Source organism: Chlorocebus sabaeus, chromosome 8 (assembly GCF_047675955.1).
Source record: "Chlorocebus sabaeus isolate Y175 chromosome 8, mChlSab1.0.hap1, whole genome shotgun sequence".
In the NCBI taxonomy this organism is placed as follows: Eukaryota; Metazoa; Chordata; class Mammalia; order Primates; family Cercopithecidae; genus Chlorocebus; species Chlorocebus sabaeus.
Genome location: NC_132911.1, coordinates 35,273,954 through 35,297,241, shown reverse-complemented (window position 1 = coordinate 35,297,241; position 23,288 = coordinate 35,273,954). Strand labels below are relative to the sequence as shown.

General features: G+C 39.1%; 1 protein-coding gene across 7 annotated transcripts in view; it reads right to left on the bottom strand.

The window, feature by feature from the left end:
- The window catches only part of UNC5D (unc-5 netrin receptor D), a 567,925-nt gene that overhangs the window by 189,718 nt on the left and 354,919 nt on the right, over positions 1–23,288 (bottom strand). For all 7 annotated transcript variants that reach the window (XM_007962156.3, XM_007962159.3, XM_007962158.3 and 4 more), the window contains exon 4: positions 13,200–13,303. In XM_007962156.3, coding sequence (XP_007960347.1) covers positions 13,200–13,303 — 104 coding nt within the window. The remainder of the gene's footprint in view (positions 1–13,199; positions 13,304–23,288) is intronic.

The following is a 23,288-nucleotide window of genomic DNA, read 5'->3' as shown; positions in this document are numbered from 1 at the left end:
CTCTGGCCCCAGGCTGGAGTGCAGTGGAATAATCACACCTCAGGGCAGCCTCAACCTCCTGGGCTCAAGCAGTCCTCTTGCCTCAGCCTCCCAAGTAGCTGGGACTACATGTGTGTGCCACCATGCCAGTTAATTTTATTTTTTTTAGTTTTGGGGAAATGGGGATCTCACTATGTTGACTAGGCTGGTCTTGAACTCCTGGACTCAAAGAATCCTCTTGCTTTGGCCTCTCAAAGCGCTGGGATTACAGGCATGCGCCATCACACCCAGCTGAAAAGTGTAATTCTAACTTCCAGAATACAGAACAAGAGGGAAAACGAAAATAAACACCAATTAGGAGCTTTAGATATTTTCTTTCCTTTTCTTCTTCAGTAAGGAACTAGAGCTTCCCAGCTAAAGATGTGGCAAAAGTCAGTCCATTAACAGGACTTATTTCAGGATCAGTATTAATGATGAGGGTATTTGGGCTGTAGACACGCACTTTTTAAATAACTTATATTAACCTCATTTTCTTATCTCTTTTACCATAGCAAATTTTTTCTTATGGAAATGTTTTCAGAGAAGTCATTTACTGATCCTTAATTACTAGTGTTTAAGCAGTAAAACTCACTTTTTTTTTTTAAGAGTGTATTAGTTTTCTGTTATAATATATATCCTAATCAAATGTGGCTTTCTGCAAAGGTCCTCATTGTCAGTCTCCTCAAAGCAAAGTTTATCTGGACTATTAGACATTCTCTCTGCTTTGGCTGCACCAAATTAGATTAATTATTTATACATGAGGCCCACTGCTTCAGAACATGGGCACCCCACTTAACATTTCTCTAGTGAATTATTAAGAGTCTTACTTTTAAAATAAAATCCTCATTTCATAGTCTGTTTGATTGAGGTTAAACACAATAGTCTAGTGATTCCTGTATTAAACAGTCCAATGTCATAAGACTCTCTCCTGGGTTTTATGCCAATGAGCACATTTGAAACAAATGAACCTTTCATTAAGAACACCCTCACAGGGGAGAAGGGTAAAGAGCTTCTCACTTGAAAACTGTCTGGCACCAGTCTGGGCAGAATTATTAAAACAGCAGGCAAGTCAAAGACAGTGTGCAGATTCTACTGTTAATACATCAGAAATAATTAGAAATAAGAGATATAAAAGGAACTTTGGGGTCCTCCCTCTTTATTCTACAAAGAAAGATGAACACCCCACACCTAGTCTGTAGCTAACAGTGACTTGCTTTGTTCCAACGGACACTTTCAAATATTTGTCAAAGACATTCTGAAAGTAATAAGAGATGGCATAGGTACTAAAAATGTGCAGGGTTTTTTTTGGGGGGGTTTTGGTTTTTGAGACAGTTTTGCTCTGTTGCCCAGACTGGAGTGCAGTGGCACCATCTTGGCTCACTGCAACCTTCACCTCCTAGGTTCAAGGGATTCTCGTGCCTCAGCCATTCAGGTAGCTGGGATTACCAGCCTGCACCACCATGCCTGGCTAATATTTGTATTTTTAGTACAGATGGGGTTCTGCCATTTTGCCCAGGCTGGTCTTGAGCTCCTGGCCTCAAGTGACCCACCCACCTAAAGTGCTGAGATTACAGGGGTGAGTCACCATGCCTGGCCAGGTTTCTTCATTGCAAACAACAAACTCTGCTCTGGCTGATTTATGTGACAAAGAAATTTATTAAAGAGTATTAGTAGTGCTCCAAACCTCCAAGTGGGCCAAAGAGCCAGGTGAGGCTGCTAACTGGCCAGAAATAATGTTGAAACACGCCATGGGGAAAGGTACACTCAACAACACTCCTGCAGTGCAAAAAACATGGGGCCAGGAGCAGTAGCTCAGGTCTGTAATCCCAGCACTTGGGGAGGCCAGGGTGGGCAGATCACTTAAGACCAGATATTTGAGACCAGCCTGGGCAACATGACAAAACCTCACCTCTACAAAAAGTACAAAAATTAGCTGGGCATGATGGCGTGTAGTAGTCCTAGCTACTCAGGGGGCTGAAGCAGGAAAATTGCTTAAGTCTGGGAGGCAGAGGTTGCGGTGAACTGTGATCATGCCATTGCTCTCCAGCCTGGGAGACAGAGTGAGATTCTGTCTTAAGCAAAATACAGAGCTCACAACCGTGAGATGTGGGCAAGATGCTGGTTCTTCTACCTGCCCTGGAGAGTGGGGTACCTCTGCCACCATCCTCTGCAGAGGGTTTCCACAAACCCACAGCATTCACCTCCCCATCCCATCTTGTACGAGACCACCTGACTGCAGGGATCTAACTGCAAAGATGACTAGAAAAGGTATTTGTTGGGCTACTGTCTTAGGTAAGTGAAACTTCAAAAGAAATTCCCCAAACATTGGAAAACATGACAGATATCCACGTGTCCCAAGATTAACAGGCCTTCTCAAAACATCCTTCATTTCCAGATAGGCATCTGGAAGTGAAACAAGGAAAATGGTCTCCTTTCCCTAATTGCCCACTCCACCCTGTCACCCCCAAATTTTGTTCCTAACACTTGTATGACTTTAGCACTCTTTATCATACAAAAAATACATTCTTTCATTCTGCTCCTAGTGATCAGCCAATGACAAAGCTGATTTGGGGCTGAGCAAGAAGCAGAGAACCTTCTCCTTATCCGTACTGCACTGACAAAAGCCCTTGACCTTCCCGAGTTTTCTAATTCCAATATTATCTTGACTCCTTGGTGAGATTAAAAACAAGACAGTGCCTGGCATGCAATGCCTCAAGGCTAGAATCTGTCTGTTGCTTAGGCCTGAATTGTCAAAGACATTGAATTATTTTGAGTAGGCTGTTTACCTTGATGTGAGCAGAATTAGCCTTAGACACTAAGCCTTTATGGCAAATTTTATTGTCCAAGGCAAATATAACCTGTTAAGATTTACAGGCTTTATTAACAGCAATAACCATTTTACAGCCAACATTAGTAAATCAGGGTTTATTGAGAACTCTACAATTTTAATCTGTGGAAAACCATTAAAATGTCGGATTTTCATTAGACATAATTTCTAACTTTTATGAAAGATAGATTTTCCATTTAATTAGGGAGTATAAAAAAGTGCTGTGTGGGATAATGAATTGTTTGGAAAAGAGCAAATTGGTTTTAGCTAAACAACAAGGGTCAAACATTAGAGATGCTATCTTTAGTTAGAACTGCCCCCAAAGTTAAGGCTAAAAATAATTGCAGTGACAAATGTGTTCTAATACATCCAGCTATTAGGATGGGCTCATGAAGTTTAGAAACATTTGAGTTGTCATTAATTCACATTTCAGGTATTTTGTAAAACAATGTGTGTGACCTATTTTGTTAAAAGTTCATGTGACCTATTACATATTATCTAAACCAGTGTCTAAGTGTAATGAGAAACTTCCAGTTCATGTAACATTTTCATAAAGTGTTTTAATAACAATAATATCATTCATAAGATACTTCAATGGTGGTAAGGTGAACAAACATTGGTGGTCACCAGCCTTCATCAGTAATTATTTAATTCCTCCATGTGATGGATTACAAGAGAGGGGGCCAAGAAGCTTTTTGATAAGTGGCTTTGTCTTTGATGACCCTGAAGGACAAGAAGAGAGGGCAATGTTTGAGAGAAGTAGAGCTCGAGGGAGCGGGCTGGTCTTAGCAGCTCACTACTTCTTCAAAGGGTTAAAAACATGTTAGACATTATACGAATTTTCTGTTTTAATCTGGTTCCCCAAACATAATAGGGCTTCACATCTTTTTGGGGGAATCAAAAGTTCTTAAAGCTTTAAAAATGAAAGAAGAAGGAACAACAGAAATCAAAATAATCTTTACCATTTATTTAATATTAGAAACTGCTAAATGTTTTGCACATTTGTTGTTGTTGTTGCTGTTGTTTGTCTCATAGAAATTCTACAAAGAAAACATTTTTCTCATTTCCAGAGGAGGATACTGAGGGTCATAGTGGCTAATTGCATTACAAAGTTAGTAGCCAGAGTCTGTTGGCTTCAAAGTTCATACTTTTCCCATTGTGCAAACCTGACAATCTTTGGTTCTGTTTCTATTATTTCCCTACCCCACTGACGTATACTAGGTGAAATGACACTGCTGTGTTACAGACACAAGTATGCATTTATCAGCGTAAATTTGGGTCCTGTTTTGACAATGTGATCTGTTAGGGCCATGGCCAAATGTAGAGAAAGTTGTAATGAGGGTAGAGATTGCACTTGGTTCCCTTACTTCTCCTTTTATATGTCCCTTTTTCTTCTATGTGGCCTCTTCTATATAACTCTAGGCATCCTATCTCCTAGGATAGCATCAAACCTGGACTCCTTGCCCTTCAAAGGACAAAGTGATGTCCTGTCCCAGGCTCCCTGTCCCCCTCAGCCTCCAAAACTTCCACATTCTCAATGTTCTTAGTTTTATTATCTGATGACATATGTCAAATAAAGAGGCACAGAATATATAGCAAACTTGAGATTAGAATATTCACTAGAAGATAATTTAATCCAAAGACCTTTCATTCTAAGGGTGAGATGATGGCAGTACAGTGGACAGATAGACTATCATTGGCCTGGCGGCTCCCAATCTTCAAGAAGCTTGGTCCAATTAAAAACAAACAAAACCAAAAACAATTAGAGAAAGGACAGATTCAGCTTTAAAGTTGGCTCTTGGTGCTTCCTACTGACCTGAGAGCTTAGACAAGTTGCTGTAGGATAGACATGAAAGCTCATATACCTTTTCAGCATCTCATAACACTTTTTTTCTCTTTTTGCAAATTAATTGAAATAACAGAAGATAAACCACCTACCATAGTACCTGGTACACAAAAACATTTCAAAAATGGCAACTCTATTTTTATTATTCATAACACTTTTCTTGTCAGATAAATGAGTTAGTTGCCAAGAAAGTTCTGTCTTGCAGAGAAAAGTCTATTGTATATGTCTTGTGGTAACAGAATTTGGACATGCCCCCCAAGGTGACTTTCAATGAATGTGTCAAGTAGGAAACTACCTATTCCACTGACAGACAAAGCCAGCTGATGTACTGGGGGCCCCGCCAGCTATATCCCTTTCCAGTGGTGAGCCCATGGGCCCCACAGGAGGTGGGCAGAAAGGGAACCAACTGGTGGCATGGAGAGGGTGGAACATGGCCTGCACAATGAAGATGACTTTGACTGATAGCATTTCACAGTAACGATTACATGACTGACCAATTTCTAAACACAGTTACCAATTTCTGCCATACTGGAGAGTCATTACCTTAGTATACTCATATTACTATGAAGTTAATAGGCAGAATGATACATGCTCAATGACCCGACCACGTAACAGACATTGATAGACATCTGCACCCTAAGGGACACCATGACTGCGGAAGGGTATGAACATTTTCATTTTCCTTCTCCGTCTTTATCATTTCTCAGCTTTCTTCTCTCATTCTGCCTTGTTTTCAGCAAAAACACAGATGTTGATAGCAATGACTTACTGTGTAAGCTACTGCTGAAAGTAAAAGAGCTATAGATATTGGTGCATAGATAATGGTAGCATCCAAATCATGGAGAAAAGAAATTCCAAAATAATGCAAGTGTTTGAGACTAGGATACTGTCCCACATTAAGATGATGTTATACATATACAACCTCATTAAAGAGTTGGGCAAAGGATATGAATATACATATTTCAAAAAAAGACATAGAAATGGCCAAGAAACATGAAAAAAATGTTCAACATCACTAATCATCAACGAATGTCAATTAAAGCCACTATGAGATACCACAGTGTTATACCAGTCATAATGGCTATTACTGAAAAGTAAAAAAAAAAAAAAAACCCAAAAACTGGATGTTGACAAGGATGCGGAGAAAAGGCAACTTTTATTCACTGTTGGTGGGAATGTATATTAGTACAAACTCTATGAAAAATAGTTTGGATATTTCTTGAATAACTAAAAACAGAATTACCATTAGATCCTGCAGTCTCACTACTGTCTACCTGCCAAAAAAGAAATGAAATAAATACATGTACTCACATATTTACTGCACTACTCTGTACAATAGCAAACATATGAAACAAATCTAAGTATCCATCAATGAATTTAGATAAAGAAAATGTATATATACACAATGAAATACCAGTCAGCTATAAAAAGAATGAAATGTCTTTTGAAACAACATGAATGGAACCAGAGACATTAATGAAATGACTCAGACAAAGAAAGACAAATACCATGTGTTCTCGCATGTAAGTTGGAGCTAAACATGAACTTAGAATTTGAAATGACAGACAGTGGAGATGAGGCAGGGTGAGGGGGACATAGAGTGTAGAATAATAGACAGTGGAAACCAGGAAGAGGAGGCGATGGATGATGAGAAATTACTTGTTATTTGGGTGATGGATACACTAAAAGCCCTGTGTTTACCATTACGCAACCTATGCGTGTAACAAAATTACACTTGTACCCCATACATTTATACAGATCAGATTTAAAAAAATAAATGTTTGCTACAGCATCAATAGCCTATTTAACCCTTAATGTAGCTGAAATACTTTCCATATTCATCTATAATACAACGTTTATAAAACAAAGTTTTTGTCCCTTCTCAGCTGAGAATTCCTGTTTTAAACTACCCTAAAGCCCCAGCTGCTCCTTGGAATTAGTTTCTATTTAATTTCAGCTGGTCTGGGTCTGAAATTTATTCCTAAAAGATACACATTATTAAAATAAAAAAGTGATATGATGCCAGAGGTAGAATGGCAAGTGTACTGGGCTGAATAGCAGTCCCCCAACATTCACGTTGATTTGGAACCTGAGAACCTGACCTTATTTGGAAATTGGGTCTTTGCAGATGTTTTGTGATGCAGAATATAAAGTATGAGGCCACATGGGATTACAGTCAGTCATAATCTAATGGCTGGTGTCCTTTAAAAAGAAATTCAGAGACACAGGAGAATGCCATGTGAAGCTGCAATCGATGGAGGCAGAGACTGAGTGATGTATCTATTTATTAATCCATTTTCATACTGCTAGGGTTAGGGTTAGGGGTTAGGGTTAGGGCTAATTTATAAAGGAAAGAAGTTTAACTGACTCACAGTTACGCATGGCTGGGGAGGGAAGAAGGGGAAGCAAGGTACCTCTTCACAAGATGGCAGGAAGGAGAAGTGCCCATCAAAGAGGAAAGAAGTCCCTTATAAAACCATTAAATCTCGTGAGAACTCACTCACTATCATGGGACCAGCATGGGGGAAACTGTCCACATGATTCAATGATCTCCACCTGGCCTGTCCCTTGACGCATGGGTGATTACAATTCAAGATGAGATTTGGATGAGGGCACAAAGCATAATCATATCAGTGTGCAAGCTAAGGGACACCAAAGATTGCCAGTAACTACCAGCATCTAGGAGAGAAGCATGGAATAGTTTCTCTTTCAGAGCCCTCAGAAGGAATTAATGCTGTTGGATTTCAGACTCCTGCCCCAGAACTGTTGGAAAATAAACTTCTGCTGTGTCAAGCCTCCTCAGTGGTAGTAATTTATAACAGCAGCCCTAGGAAACCAATATAGGAAGTGAATAACTACAATTTGGAAATGTGTCAGAAAGGTAGATACTAGAAAAGAAAACGTACTTTCTGGTATATCTATATTGTGTTGCCTTGTTCCACAGCTCTCCCAAATATTTTTTTCACTGACATTGGACTGTGCTGCCACTGAAAGTTTTTCATATCTTGCTCTCCTCCTTGTGTTTACAGCTGAAAAGCACCCTCAGAAGCAAATGAAGAAAGGGGCTGAGCCAGTCTACAGAGCTCATTTACCTTCAAGTGTAGGGCGCTGGGGCAAGAAAGAGGGAGGGATGTGTAAAGAGCTGCTTCCAAGCATTCACCAGAGTTCAGCCTCTAAATAACTGAACATATGGGCACGTTGCTCACCTCCTAGAAGCCAGTCTGTCCTCTCATAGGAATCCTCTACCAATCTCAGTCCTGAACAGTCACAGAGTTCTTATAATTCATAAGTCCCCTGCATTCTCTCAAAAGATGCTTCAGTGTGGGTGAGTGGGTATGCACGCTCATGTGTGCATTTATGAACCAAAATGTATTTTTGCTTTTGGCTACTATCTTACCAGACTGCACATCCTTTATTCTTCTTTTGTTCTTTCTTTTTTAAATGTATGTCTTCAACAAGCAGTGGGGGCGGTAAGTGGGAGCTAAACACTGAGAACACATGGACACAAAGAAAGGAACAACAGACATTGGGGTCTACTTGAGGGGAGAGGGTGAGAGGAGGAAGAAGATCAAGAAGCTACCTGTGGGGTACTATGTTTATCACCTGAGTGATGAATTAATCTGTACACCAAACTCTCGTGACATGCAATTTACCTATATAATAAACCTGCATATGTACTCCTGAACCTGAAATGAAATTTTAAAAAAGCCATAGACAACAGCACAGAGTGAACCTTAATGCAAACTCTAGACTGTCCTTAATAAGAATGTATCAATATTGGTTCGGTCATTGTACGGGAGGTACCACACTCATGTAAGATGTAATTACGAAAAAGGAAACTGGGTCGGGTGCGGTGGCTCATGCCTGTAATTCTGGCACTTTGGGAGGCTGATGTGGGCGGATCACGAGGTCAGGAGTTAGAGACCAGCCCGGCCAACATGGTGAAACTCTATCTCTACTAAAAATGCAAAAATCAGCAGGGCATGGTGGTGGGTGCCTGTAATCCCAGCTACTCAGGAGGCTGAGGCAGGAGAATCATCTGAACCCAGGAGGCAGAGGTTGCAGTGAACCGAGTGCAGCATTGCACTCCAGCCTGGGTGGCAGAGTGAGACTCTGTCTCAAAAAAATAATAATAATAAAAATTAAAAAAAAAAACAAGAAACTGAGGGGGAAGGTACATGAGAACTTTCTGTAGTACTTCAACTTTTATATAAATTCAAAATAGTTTCACCTAATGTCTATTAATTTAAAAAAGTGGCAACACTCTTAGGAAAAGCTCCATTTTAGTTAATGTTTAACAATCAGCCAAAATGTCTAAATATTGCATTAAGGTGTTCTTTACTGTTAAAAGTGAATCAAACTTGAAGTGAAAATATGTCTTTATTTCTTTAGTTGTAGGACTAGTGATTGAGTTAATAAATTTATATTTGCATATATGAAAAAAAGTAGGAATGTTTTCCTCATCTGTTAGTACCCAATAATGAGAGAAAGACAAAACAAAACAAAGCCAAAATGTTGTCTAATGCATTTTACATTTTGTCTAGGGCTAATCCTGGGATAACCTTAAATATTCATCAATATAATTAGCAGACTAATTTCCCTTCATATTCAACAAGTATTTATTGAACACCTGGATGTAAGAAGCATGTTTTTTAAATTTATTTTTTACGCTAACAAATTGCATATATTTTTCATGTATAACATGTTTTGAAATATGTATATACTGTGGAATGGCTAAATAAGGCTAAATAATGTATGTATTACATCACAAACTTATTGTTCTTTTTGTGATGCAAGCACTTAAAATCTACTCTTAGTATTTTTAAAGAATACAATACACTGTTATTAACTATAGTCACCATATTGTACAACAGACCAATAAACATATTCCTCTCTAACCGAAATATTATACCCTTTGACCAATGTCTCCCCAACCTCCCCCCATCTCCTCAATATGTGGTAATCACCATTCTCCTCTAGTTCTGTGACTTCAGCTTTTTTTTTTTTTTTTTTTTTTTGAGATAGAGTCTTGCTCACTTGCCTAGGCTGGAGTGCAGTGGCATGATCCTGGCTCACTGCAACCTCCACCTCCCGGGTTCAAACTATTCTCCTGCCTTAACCTCCCAAGTAGCTGGGACTACAGATGCGTGCTACCACAGTCGGCTAATTATTGTATTTTTAGTAGAGATGGGGTTTTATAATGTTAGGCAGGCTGGTCTCGAACTCCTGACCTCAGGTGATCTGCCTGCCTTGGCCTCCCAAAGTGCTGGGATTACAGGTATGAGCCACCGCATCCGGTCAACTTCAGCTTTTTTAGGTTCTGCATAGAGGTGAGATCCCGTGGTATTTTTCTTACTGTACTTGGCTTATTGCACTTGACATACAGCCTGCTTGGTTAATCCATGTTGTCACAAATGCCAACATTTCCTTCTTAAAGGCTGAGTAGTATTCCATTGTGTATGCATACCACATTTTTAAAATTCATTTGTCCATTGATGGACACTTAGGTTGATGCCCTATCTTACCCATGGAGCTATTGTGAACAGTGCTGCAATAAACATGGGAGTACAGGTATCTCTTCTACATCCTGATTTCATTTGCTTTGGATATATACCTAGTATATACCTATCAGAAGAATTGCTGGATCAAATGGTAGCTCTACTTTTAACATTCTGAAAGAATGTCCATAGTGTTTTCCATAATGGCTATACTAATTTCCATTCCCACCAACAGTGTGCAGGGGTTTCCTTTTCTCCACATCCTTGCCAACACTTGTGAAAAATCTTTCACCTTTCTGAAAATAGCCATGAGCAGCACTGCTTCATGTGCTGAGGACACAGCAATGAAGAAGAGAAAGCACAAATTTCCCTCATTAAACTTAAGTTTCAGTGGGGTAGAGAGAAATAAGCAAAGTAAATAGAGTATGCTTGTGGTAACAGGTAAAAAAGAAAGTATATACCTAGTAGGATAAATTGCTGGGATAAAGCAGGGAAAAGGTGGAGTCGGGGAAGCAAATATTTGTAACATTTGCAGAGTGTACGGAGCAGGCCTTACTGAACAAGTGATATCTGAGTAAACCCTGAAGAAAGATGGGATGAAGCAGTGTGACAGCTGGGGAAGAGCCCTCTAGCAGAGAGGGCAGCATGTGCAAAGGCCCTGATGTAGGAGCATGGCTGGTGCATCCGAGAGAGATTGAGGGGGCCAGCGTGGCTGTAGCGCAGTCAAATGCAGAGTCAAATAAAATATATAAGGTTACACCAGGCCAGATTATGTTGAATCTTGTAAAGCACTAAAAGAACATAGACTTTTACCTGGAGTGCCTTGGAGTACCTTTGCAGGATTTTGAACAGAGCCCTTAAATGGCTGCAAGACCTTTGGTTGGCCACTGATATAAGCATCAGTTTTCCTGGTTCTAAAATGCAAAGGTTATGCCAGGTAAATATCTAAGTTATTTTCCATCTGAAAAAAAAGTAGATTAATAGAGATGTAGAGTATGCTAAGTTCCTATAGGCTGATGGGTAATAAAAACATTAGCACCCCTCTCTGCTGCTGCCAAAGTCAATGGCAGTGACCTGGCACAGAACCAGAAGGAAACACGGGTGTACCAGGGGACACTCACACAGCTGGCACTACAGAGCCTAGACATTTTTATGCATAAAACATTTGTAAACTGGGGTTTTTTGAAAGATGGGTGCTGAATGTAGAGAACTGCTGATACCTCTGTTAGGCTCCCAGGAACACACGTGATGTCCTAAATGAGAGGGACACAGTCCCTTGCCTGATACTTAATGCCCTGCTCAGGAAAGGAGGGTGTGCTGTTCCTAGAAAACAATAGGGCAGCAAAAGGAGATCAATATCTTTTTTGTTCTATATTTGATAAAATTTTTAAATAAGCATTTTCCTTTCTAATCATTTTACATCATGCATGGAGTGTTCAGTTTAATTTTCAAGTCCGTTTACTTCATTTCTGTGAGCCATTTGAGCCCTGAATAGTGTCCACCTAGCACACTTTCTAAATATGCAAGTATGTGTGTTTTTTCATTCCCCTTTATTTTATCTCCTTTTTTGCCCTTCCAATTACAAACTCCCAATTTTACTAAAATATGAGGCAAAGGCTCCTGGTTTTTTCTTTTTCTTCGTATATCTGCTTCTCAATGAATAAACAATAGCTCCAAACACCGTTTCCTAGCTTCCCATAGAAGAGTCAAACCTGGACCATGTGCTGCTGAACTCAGCCCTGTGAAAGGAAAATAAATCTTGGGGCCCCCAAATCACTAAGCTAAAGGGAAAAGTCAAGCTGGGAACTGCTTAGGGCAAACCTGCCTCCCATTCAATTCAAAGTCACCCCTCTGCTCACTGAGATAAATGCATATCTGATTGCCTCCTTTGAGAGGCTAATCAGAAACTCAAAAGAATGTAACCATTTGTCCCTTATCTGCCTGTGACCTGGAAGCCCCATCCCTGCTTCCAGGGGAGTTATCCCACCTTTGCTACCAGTTGTCCAGCTTTTCTGGGACCTGAACCAATGTTCATCTTACATATGTTGATTGACGTCTCACAGCTCCCTAAAATGTATAAAATGAAACTGTGCTCTGATTGCACACATGTCGTCAGGACCTCCTGAGGCTGTGTCACGGGCGCACGTCCTCAACCTTGGCAAAATAAACTTTCTAAGTTAACTGAGACCTCTCTCAGATTTTTGGGGTTCATGGGCCTATGTTTATAAAGTTTTCATTATATTAAGCATGTCTTATACTTCTTAGTGTTTTTCCTCCAATAATAACTATATTACGAGTCTATCAGGGGCCATCTCATTGTGAATAAAAGATTCAGAAAGCCTTTCCTATGACCAGAGTGCATTACCAGGGACAATTATATTTGAATAGTAAGGTAGAACTTCTAGAAAACATTCAAGAAGCAGAAAACAGTGTGACTCTGGATTCTAGGCACCTCGCTGTGAAGGAAGGATAACATATCAGAGGCCAGTGACTTCATGATGTTTTATATCCCTAAGGCCTGCACAGTGCAGAAAACATAACAAACACTGAATAAATGAATGCTTGTTCCACAAAAAAGTGAAGGATGAACAAACACCAGTGACACTGGGACTGGGTCTTCTGACATTTCCTATGGGCTTTTTCATGCGTGTTTGCCTGTTAACAGCTCAGATTTGCTCCATAAGCCAAGATGCATATCAGAAGATCTTGACAGAGGACAAAAAGAATGACATCTTTATGATTCAAGGTCCCCAGAACCAAGAAGACAGATCAAATCCTACCCAGGCTGCCTACCAAGGGCCTTGTGCGAACACAGAAGTAGATGGGAGACAAGTTCCTTTCTAGCTTATTTCCTAGAGAATTTCTTCATTATCTTTAGCAATTGAGCCCAGGCAACAAGAATCCCAGACATGGGCTCCTTGACTTCCCTTCCAGCCATGCAGGACTCTGCCCTCCCTCTTGGGAACAGGCCTGGTTCCTCCCGGTGACTGGTCCCAGGATCCTGTCTTACCTCGGCAGCAGGGACTCCCTCTGGTGGGCGGCAGTGCAGCACAATCATGCCTTCAATGGGAACCTCCCTTCCTTGTGGGTCTTGTTCAAAGTTTTTCCGTAAATCTGCAAAGAAGCATGAGATAGGTGACACTTTGCTCCAAGTCTAGTGTTATTCAAATTTGGTTCAAGTACAAAAAAAGTGAGCTTAATGTCACAACCTAGACACACACACACACAGATAAGTCACTTGTTCCAGGAATTCTAGAACAAGAGAATCATTTTTCCAAATATTCATAAATGCATGTGAAATAACCTGGACAAAACAGTTTCTGGTGTCTTATATTGATGTGAAGGATGAAATAAATAACTAGGAAAGTAGAAAAAAAAAAACAAAACACAGAACACCCCATTGTTTCATGAGTATTTGCCAGCATTATCTGCTGAGCATCTGATGAAACACTTGGTCTAATAAATTGCCATCCACAGCTATTATGCAGTTGAGATGCACGTGATTTTTTTCTATCAACTGAAGAATGCATTATTAATCTGTAACCTCTGCCATTCCCTTAACCCTCTAGGGGGCTCTAGAAGATGCTAATAGAGTGAGATTACCTATTAGTCTTTTTATTTGTAACCAGGGAGAAGGGGCAACATTCAACCACAACAAAATCTATAACCTATCCAACCAAACATGTAATTATAAAACACAACGCCCTCCAGTCAAACAGCAATGCTGGATATTTGGGTAGTGCCCTTCATGGAAGGCTCCAGGCACTTTGCAAACAAGCTGTACTATTAACCTTTTACACATGGAAGGATGACACCTGCAGAGGTTAATTGGCTTGCCAGTGGTCACAGAGAGCATCAGTGCCAGTGATGGGGAACAATGCACTAAGCTTCCTGACACCCAGGCTGAGTGCTAACCAGCAAAGCCTTCTCAGGGAAAAGGACATAGATGGACAGTGCAGAAGAGTTTCATTTGCATTGCTTTCCACTTGAGCACACGCTTCATTAAAAAAAGGTAGGGAGTTGGCCTTTACTTCTCTGGAGGTGTCATGACAACTCTTTGATAATCTTGCAGCAGGAGGGTAATTCCTGCTGCCACTTGAAAGCACAGGATAGTAGGGTAAAGACAGGTTGTTTACAAGTCTTCCACAGTGTAAAAGATTTTGCCCTCCCTCCCTGACAATGCATTTTTCTTCAAATTGAGTGTCTCAAATTACGGGCTGTGAATTTATTGATTTAATTTTCTTCAGTGCTTACAATAACATGAAATATGTTCCCTGTAAAGAGGAGAGCTCCAGAATCAGTTACATCTTTATAAATTGTATAAATACATTAAACTTGCTTTTAGCAAGTCAAAAACACTCAATGAATAACAAGCACAGCAAGCCATGTATTCACTTTCCTCTGAATTTTACTCTTAATGCTTTCCCTCCCAGAGGCAACCAATGTCTTTTGTTAGTAGCAGTGCTACATATTCGGAGGTCTTCATGAGTATATATAAGGCAAAAGATCTTAAAACAACTCGAACTGCAGGTGGGTGACAAGATCCATTCTCTCATTTCTCTGCTGTCCCCTGAGTTTTAAAGCCAGCTTCCCTTTATCCGGTAACCATAAATTGCCACAGCCCGTTTGATTCAGGACTTCTGACTCCAAGTATGATGAAGGTCACATATCTGACAACAAAACTGTGAAGGTACTGTGAATAAACCCAGAATGAAAAATCTCACGTTTCCCACACAATTCTCCTCTGCTGTCTCACAAGGGATCTTTGGGTCAAAAATCCCTCCTCCATATGAATTGGTTATTTATCAGAACTATATCAAAATTAGTCTATCATAGAGCGAGAGTGAATTTAACATATGAGATGTCAGTTTGCTGATGAAGGAGCTGTTTTTGTTTTGTTTCGGAGATAAGGTCTCACTCCATTCCCTAGGTTGGAGTGCAATGGTGTAAACATGGCTCACTGCAACCTCAACATTCTCAGGCTCAAGCTATCCTCCCACCTCAGCTTCCCAAGTAGCTAGGGCTACAGGTGTGTGACATCACACAGGGCTAAATTTTAAAACATTTTCTGTAGAAATGGGCAGAGTGTCACTTCTTGCTCTGTTGCCCAGTCTGGTCTCAAATGCCTGGGCTCAAGTGAACCTCCAACCTTGACCTCCCAAAGTGCTTGGATTACAGGCATGAGCCACTGTGTCTGGCTTTTGTTTGGTTTGTTTGCTATGGGTTTTTTTTTTTTTTTTTTTTTTTTTAATTTTCCTTTTCCTTCATTGCTTTGTTTTCTAAAGGAAGCTTTGTTCAGTGCTGCTAAATGATCATCCCAATTTTGATACCACCAATTAATCTGTTTTCAGCCAGATAAAGTATAGAAAACCAATAGTGCAAATTTCTATTTACATTCTACTTTTGTGTCCTTTCTTTGATCAACAGAAATAGAAAAGGTAAAAAATACTTAGTTTATGGCTATCTACACACTACTACATTAACTACATTATCAGGTGAAAAACAACTGGAGAAATGTCATTTTTTTCTCCCTATTCCAGCCTCTCAGTAAAATAGGTAAGTAAATACATATATACATATTTACACACGTTTATATAATTTATATATTTATATGTGTGTGTGTGTGTGTATATGTATGTATGTATGTGTGTAAACTGTATTGACAGTGGGACCTAGGAAAGGGTATTACTAGAAACTTCGAGGAACTTTTAATAGATCTCTCGTAGGTAAGATTAGGTAGAAGAAAAGGTCAATCCAACCTGCTGCTCTTTCCAAATGACATTTGAAATGACTGGAAGAGTCCTAGCAAGACGCATATTTCCCTCCCAAAGGTGTACATAAAAAGAACAAAGATTAAAGGCAATGACTGGGGGTCAGGGAAAAACTGGGGCACTATATATATCTGGATCCAACAGTGGTAACAGCCCGTTGACCTGTTAGGGAGCTGTAATGATCAGACATCATTACACCAAGTGAGAAACACAAGTATCACGGAGTCCTAGTTCTGGCTTGTATCTGATACTGATGCCAGGACACTGACTACTAAGGAGGGCAAACTTTTGAATCCTAAGGAGGGTAAACTTACCAACAAATTCCAGTCAGCTACTAAATATAGTAGACATGATGGAAATAAACTCTTTAGACACAGAGGTATAGTTGTGATTCTCACCATAGGGCACCCAGTCTAATTTGTTTCTGAATAGGCAATCTGAACATTTTAATCGCCTATATGAGCTCCAAGGCTTGAAAGAAACAGACAGGAACCGATCCAATTTCTAATAGTAGGGAAAACATCCTTAGCCATGTAACAAGAATTATACTACAAGATAAGGAAACAAACCATAGAACTGAAAATAGATTTCTTCCTCCAAAAAGACATGAAGCAAGAGGCATATTTTTAGATAATTTCTAATTTTAGTTCTTTAAAGTCAAAAGGAAACAGCAACTGAGAATCTAGAGTAGAGAGTTATAAATAGGATAACATCTGAGATCAAGAAACCGCCACTATGAAAAAAGAAAACACATAACTGCTGATTTAGAAATATATAAATAAATATGGAGGCAGTAAATAGCATATTGAATATTGTAGAAAACTGAACCAGAAGACAGGCAGTATCAGTCAGGATGCATCAGAAAAACAGCAAGTATACCAGTTGGTTTAACAGAAAATATTAATATAATGAAATTGAAGGACTAAGTAGGCAAAGGGGAAACCGCAGGAACATTACAGGGAGCCTGGGCTTGGCAAAGGAGCTCCATATCCTTCTACTCAATTTATAGATAGACCAGTTGGTATAGACATGTAAGACTGCTGTGTTGGTAACAGTGTAAAGAATGTCCTCTACTAGGGTGCTTATGGTGACTTGTTCTACATGTTTTCCTTGCTCCATCATTGGTACTATGAAAGCAGGCTCTATGTCCTAGACTTTCACTCCTCTATCACTAGTACCTATTGTAATATCTGACACAGGTCAGGTTCTTAATAAATACCTGGTGAGTAAATGAGGTAAGGGGAAAGTGATAAAGTGACAATGAGATTGTCAGAAGAAGGATGAAATGAATGACAAAGTGGAGAAAGAGGAATACAACATTACATATAACAGGAATTTCAAAAGGACACAACAAGCTGAAAAAAAAGAAACAAAAATCAATTTAATGATAATAATAATAATTAGTTCTAAGCTAAAAAGGGACTTGAGTTTGCAAAATGGCTCATTGGATACGAGGCAAACTAGCTTTAAAAAGAAACAACGCTAGATAAATCTTAGTTGAAACTGTTAATTTTAACAAAATTAATAACATGCAAAAATAAATTTACAAGTTTTTGCAGAAAACAAGCAAAAAGAATAATGGAACAAGAATATGGAATTTATTTCCTATATAGTTTGTGTATCAGAGTATACTTAATCAAATTCTTTATTTTTGCTTTTTTTTTTTTTTTGAAAATGCATTGGTGCTAATTTGTTATTTGCAAACAAGTTAGTATTCATGAGTAACCTAACAACAATGTAGTATCAGACATGATAAGACCATGAGACTGTAAGCAGCCACATACTATTGCTGAAAACATTACCTTGTAAAATAAACTAACCAATGAAAAACAATGCAATAATTTCAGTATTTAGAAGTTATGGTTTTTAAAAACTTGGCAATGGGCAATAAAAACACTTAAAAGTTTTAAACCTAAATACTTTTTATAATATAACTAAAATAGTCACATAAATATCCAAGGATCAGGGAAGAAAGATGCATAATGTATCATAAATATGCATAACTAATGGTATGAACTTAAAACTGCTGGATCATAGATCTCAGGACCCTACCAGGCAGGAGAGGTCACTGGTGAGGAAGGTGGGGGCTGGAGCCTGTTTTTTTGTTTGAATTTTGGGACCACCGCTTACTCGCACCTTGACTGAGTAAGTCCTCAATCTCTCTGCCTCAGCTTCCTCATTGGTGATATGAGGATAATAATTCACATACATTTTGTTAAAACTAAATGCTAATATATGTAAAGTCCATTTAAGAGCACTGGTTGCTTCATAGAGGTCATGTATGTTACTGGATCCTATTTTAAAGCCTTGATGATTAAAATGGGGTAGCTTTGTCATAAATCAGACAAACTAACTATAAACCAGAGAATTTTTCAGAGACACTCAAATAAAAAGAATAATAGAGTATATGATAAAAGTGATACATAAATTAATTGGGCAAAGGTATTAAGATGACTAATTGCCCTTTTGGAGAAAAAAATAAAATTAGATTGATGTCTTTTATTACCAAAATAAAACCCAAATTAATAAGAAATATTTTTACAGGAAACTATAGCAGTAATAAAATAAAATAGTTCTCTGATCTTAGGAAGACGAAGGCTTTTCCAGACTTGAAATTAAAGACCCCTTAAGGGATTGATTGGTAGATAGTGTTTTGCCAAAATTGAAAAATTTTTAAATCTAAAACATTATAAGCAACATCAAGGGCAGAGGGTTAACAACCTTAACATATAAGAGCTCTTATGAAACAAAATAAAAACAATACCTTCAAATAAAATGGCAAAGTGACATGAAACAAAATTTACACAAGAAGAGATACAAGTGGCTAACAAAAATATCTAAAAAGACCAAATCACTAATTATTAAAGAAATGTCAATTTTGAAACCATCACTATATCTCCCCTTCCTCTCCCAAGAGGCTGAGTTTTGTGTAAGGAATAATGCCCAAGGTTAGCAAGCATATAAGAAATAATAATATTAAACATTGCTACTAGTGAAAATGGGCATACATGAAGAGTGAGCTGTAACGTGTGCCAAAGTTACTTCAAAAGTTCCTATATGAACAGTATGGCATTCTTTTTATCAATAAAAAGGAAAGAAGTATTGATGCACGTTACAACATGGATGAATCTTAAAAATGCTATGCTAGGTGAAAGAGCCATTCACAAAAGGCCATATATTGTATGATTCATTTATGTGAAACACACAAAAGAGGTAAATCCATAGAGGCAAAAAATAGATGAGTGGTTACCTAGCGCTGGAGTTGAGCAAGGAGTATGGGGAAAGGCAGCAAAGAGAAATAGTTTTGGTGGGTTTTTATGGTGTGATGGAAATACTCTACAATTGACCCTGGTGATGGTTACACAACTCTATGAGTATACTAAAAACTACAGAATTGTACACTTTAAATAGGTAAATTGCATGGTATGTGGATTATATCTCGATACAGTTGTTATTAAAAAGAATTCGTTCATATGATTCAATAATTCCACTTCTAAAGTTTTCTAAAAAATGACTAGAGAGCTCCACAGAAAAATGGATGCATAGTGGTATTGCTCAAATAATTATTTATAATGAACACTTGCTAATAGCCTAAATAATAATATAGGGTTGGTTAATTTTTTGGTGCATTCATACAATGGAACATTATGCAACCATTAAAAATCATAAGCTCAAAATATTTAAGATTATAGGTAAATATTCAGATTAAGTGCTAAATAAAATAGAGTGGAGTACATGATCTCTATCATATGCATGTTTGTAATAAAAATCATTCTCTCCCAAATGTAGTAACTGTATTATTGTTAAATACATCTACTTCCAAATAAAAGTAAGTATACCTGCATTAAACACCTGTTTTGTTGGTTAATCCTTCTTCTTTTTTTTTTTTTTCTTTGAGACAGAGTCTCACTCTTGTTGCCTAGACTGGAGTGCAATGGCGCAATCTCAGCTCACTACAACCTCTGCCTCCCAGATTCAAAGCGATTCCCCTGCCTCAACCTCCTGAGTAGCTGGGATTACAGGCGTGTGTCACCACGTCCGGATAAATTTTTTGTATTTTTAGTACAGATGGGGTTTTGCCTTGTTGGCCATGCTGGTCTTGAACTCCTGACCTCAAGTGAGCCACCTGCCTCGGCTTCCCAAAGTGCTGGGATTACAGTCGTGAGCCACTGCACCCAGCTGGTAGGTAATCCTTCTTAATTTGCCTTTAGGTGTTGTGTAGAAGTGCAATAGCCTTTTCCACTCACTCCCACTGTTGACCGTGGGCTGGACACTGTGCCGGGCAGTGGGATACCTGACTGAACATGCCAGACTGCCTTGGCCTTCCCAGAGCATATGCTCTAGCACGGTGACTAACTATTAAAGAAGTAATTAAGAGGTATACGTCTGAGTGATGAGACGGAGAAGTGGGAAGTATCCTGTAAATGTAGCACCGTGGGGCCCACCTAAATCTAGTGATTGCAGAAAAGTTTCTCGGAGAGTTATATCTAAACTGAGGCAGAGAATCTCACAGGCCTAAAAACACACACCAGACGCCATTTATAGTCTCAATCCAACTTGTACTGGCTTAAAGCGTAACCACCATATCCCTTTCCTTTTAAACATATATACATATGCTCTCTCACTTTTTTCTTGCAAGTCTCTGCAAAATACTTGCCTAGCTACCTCTCTTCCCTAAGTTTTCATATCACATGAGGACACTCTTTTATTAGACTTATCTTCTATTCATGTATATTGAGAGGGTGGAGCATAAATAGATTTCCACCCTCTGATCTCACTCATAATCGTGTGCACATGGTCTATGGGAAGAAGAAAAGCAGTCATTGTCACATTGTTCTGTATAAGGGAACTGAACCAAACTGCATACATACGCATAAAGATAGATTTTTAAATGTGGTTTAAAAATACAAAACCTTACCATCTGAAAATAGCAACTGGTATGGGATTAGTATATCTATATTATTATAGTTATAGGAAAAACCCTAAAAAGAAATTACTAAACATTTTGAAGGTTTTCCACTGGATGAAATTTGGTATATTAATTATCTCCTTTATCTGTTTCTGCATTTTCCAAAATTTCTGTAATGAATATGGATTACTTTCATAGCCACCAAAAATCACGTCCAAAAAAAGATCCCTTTCTTCTGAGTTGTCAAGCATCTCTGTACTAGACCAAACTGTATCAGAAGCCAGGAGAGAAGTACATCTTGTTTCATTTTATTGTACCAAGTTTCACTCCTACGATGTCTATCAAAGAAGGAAGCAAGGAAGATCATATCCTTCAAACTTTTCAGAATTGCAAATTCTGAAATACCCTTCTCTAATTTTATTTTAGTCATGGGAATCTGCACATGAGGGCAAAACTTTTCATTGGTTCTGTTTATTGCCATATTTTTGGCAGCTGGTAGATAGTGACTTAATACATATCTGTTGAGTGAATGAATGAATGAATGAATGAATGAATGAATGAGCAAATATGATTTCCCACTTCAACTCATCTGAATGATGACTCTGAACTAATATACAACGAAGTCTCTGTCTGTTAAGATGACTAGGGAAAGCAAAACCATGAACGGATATGCGCAATAGGCACTGCAATGATGCTAAAATAACACACGCATTCAGTGTCATCTTTACACACACATTGTGTGTGTGTGTGTTTGAATGGTATGAACAATCACCAACACAGATCAATTTGGAGCAACACTCTGTCTAGTTCTGTTCCTTCTTCACCCCATCACCCTGTTTAGTTCCATAGCAGAATGCCAACAAGGCCCACAATGCCTGGAATCAGACAGCAGAAGCGAAGAGGAGGGAGAGGTGACGAAGCCAGGTACTTGGTTAACCTGTAAATCATATAACCAGCAACAGGATCATCCAGAGTCAGCAGTACCTGCCAATAAGTAGTACATCTGGGGCTAGGCCTTGGGAAGCAGCAGCCTCCCCTTCCTCACCCCATGCCCTATTTGGCCTTTTTCTCATTTTCCTTTCATTCTACTATGTTAGAAAAGTCATTGTAGCACAAGAAAATCAATAAAAATTCAATTCCAAATAATAGTTCTTTGCAGCTCAGCAACACCAGGGAGTTATTGGCTCATTCAATGTTCTGGCAGTTAATGCAATGAAATAAAAATAATTTACTCATTCAAACCAAATCAGCCAGTGAAAAATCATCGTCATTTTTTTAAATAGTCATAGTCAAAGCCATTTGTTAAGATTCTGGGAAGATGGTCTGATGTCCCATTATGTTCAACTACACTGGTATTCAAATCAGTTTTGAATCTTTCCCACCCATATTTCTCTGAAGGAACAACAAACCCCATTTGTCATACATAAAAGAAAACTGTAACTTACCCAAATACAAAATTTATTGTAATAAAAGGGCTGGTTCGCATGCAGGACGGATGCATGCCAGCAAGCCAGAAGTCAAGGCCTGGTGCTTCCATGTGGTTCTGCCTCAATCCTCCAGTCCTGAGTTGTTATAACCTAAGAAGTTAGGTACTGACTCCAGTTCCCAAGGGAAGGCACATAAAAGGCTTTCTGTTAGGTCAATTTCTTCCTCATTGTGATACTCTTTTGTATTTGGCACGTTATCTGCACTCTTCCCGCAAGCCTGGCTTAAACCCTCTACCTTGCTTAGATCTATGGATTATGCACATTTCTTTCCTTTTTTTTTTTGGAGTCTCGCTTTGTCACCTAGGCTGGAGTGCAGTGGTGCAATATCGGCTCACTGCAACCTCTGTTTCCCGGGTTCAAGTGATTGTCCTGTCTCAGCCTCTGGAGTAGCTGGGATTACAGGCATGTGCCACCATGCCCGGCTAATTTTTGTATTTTTAGTAGAGACGGGGGTTTTGCCATGTTGGCCAGGGTGGTCTCAAACTCCTGACCTCAAATGATCCACCTGCCTCGGCCTCCCAAAGTGCTGGGATTACAGGTGTGAGCCACCATGCCCAACTGATTCTGCACATTTCTTGACGGGCAGACCCATATTGATATTAGGCTGTTCCCTCCTTTCATTTCATGTCTTTGTGTTGGATCTTCCAGTTCTTATTTCAGCTGTGCTTCCTTGAGTGATAACTGGCATTAAAGGACAACACCACATGTAGATTCTTTTTTTTTTTTTTTTTTTGAGACGGAGTCTCGCTCTGTCGCCCGGGCTGGAGTGCAGTGGCCGGATCTCAGCTCACTGCAAGCTCCGCCTTCCGGGTTTACGCCATTCTCCTGCCTCAGCCTCCCGAGTAGCTGGGACTACAGGCGCCCACCACCTCGCCCGGCTATTTTTTTGTATTTTTTACTAGAGACGGGGTTTCACCGTGTTAGCCAGGATG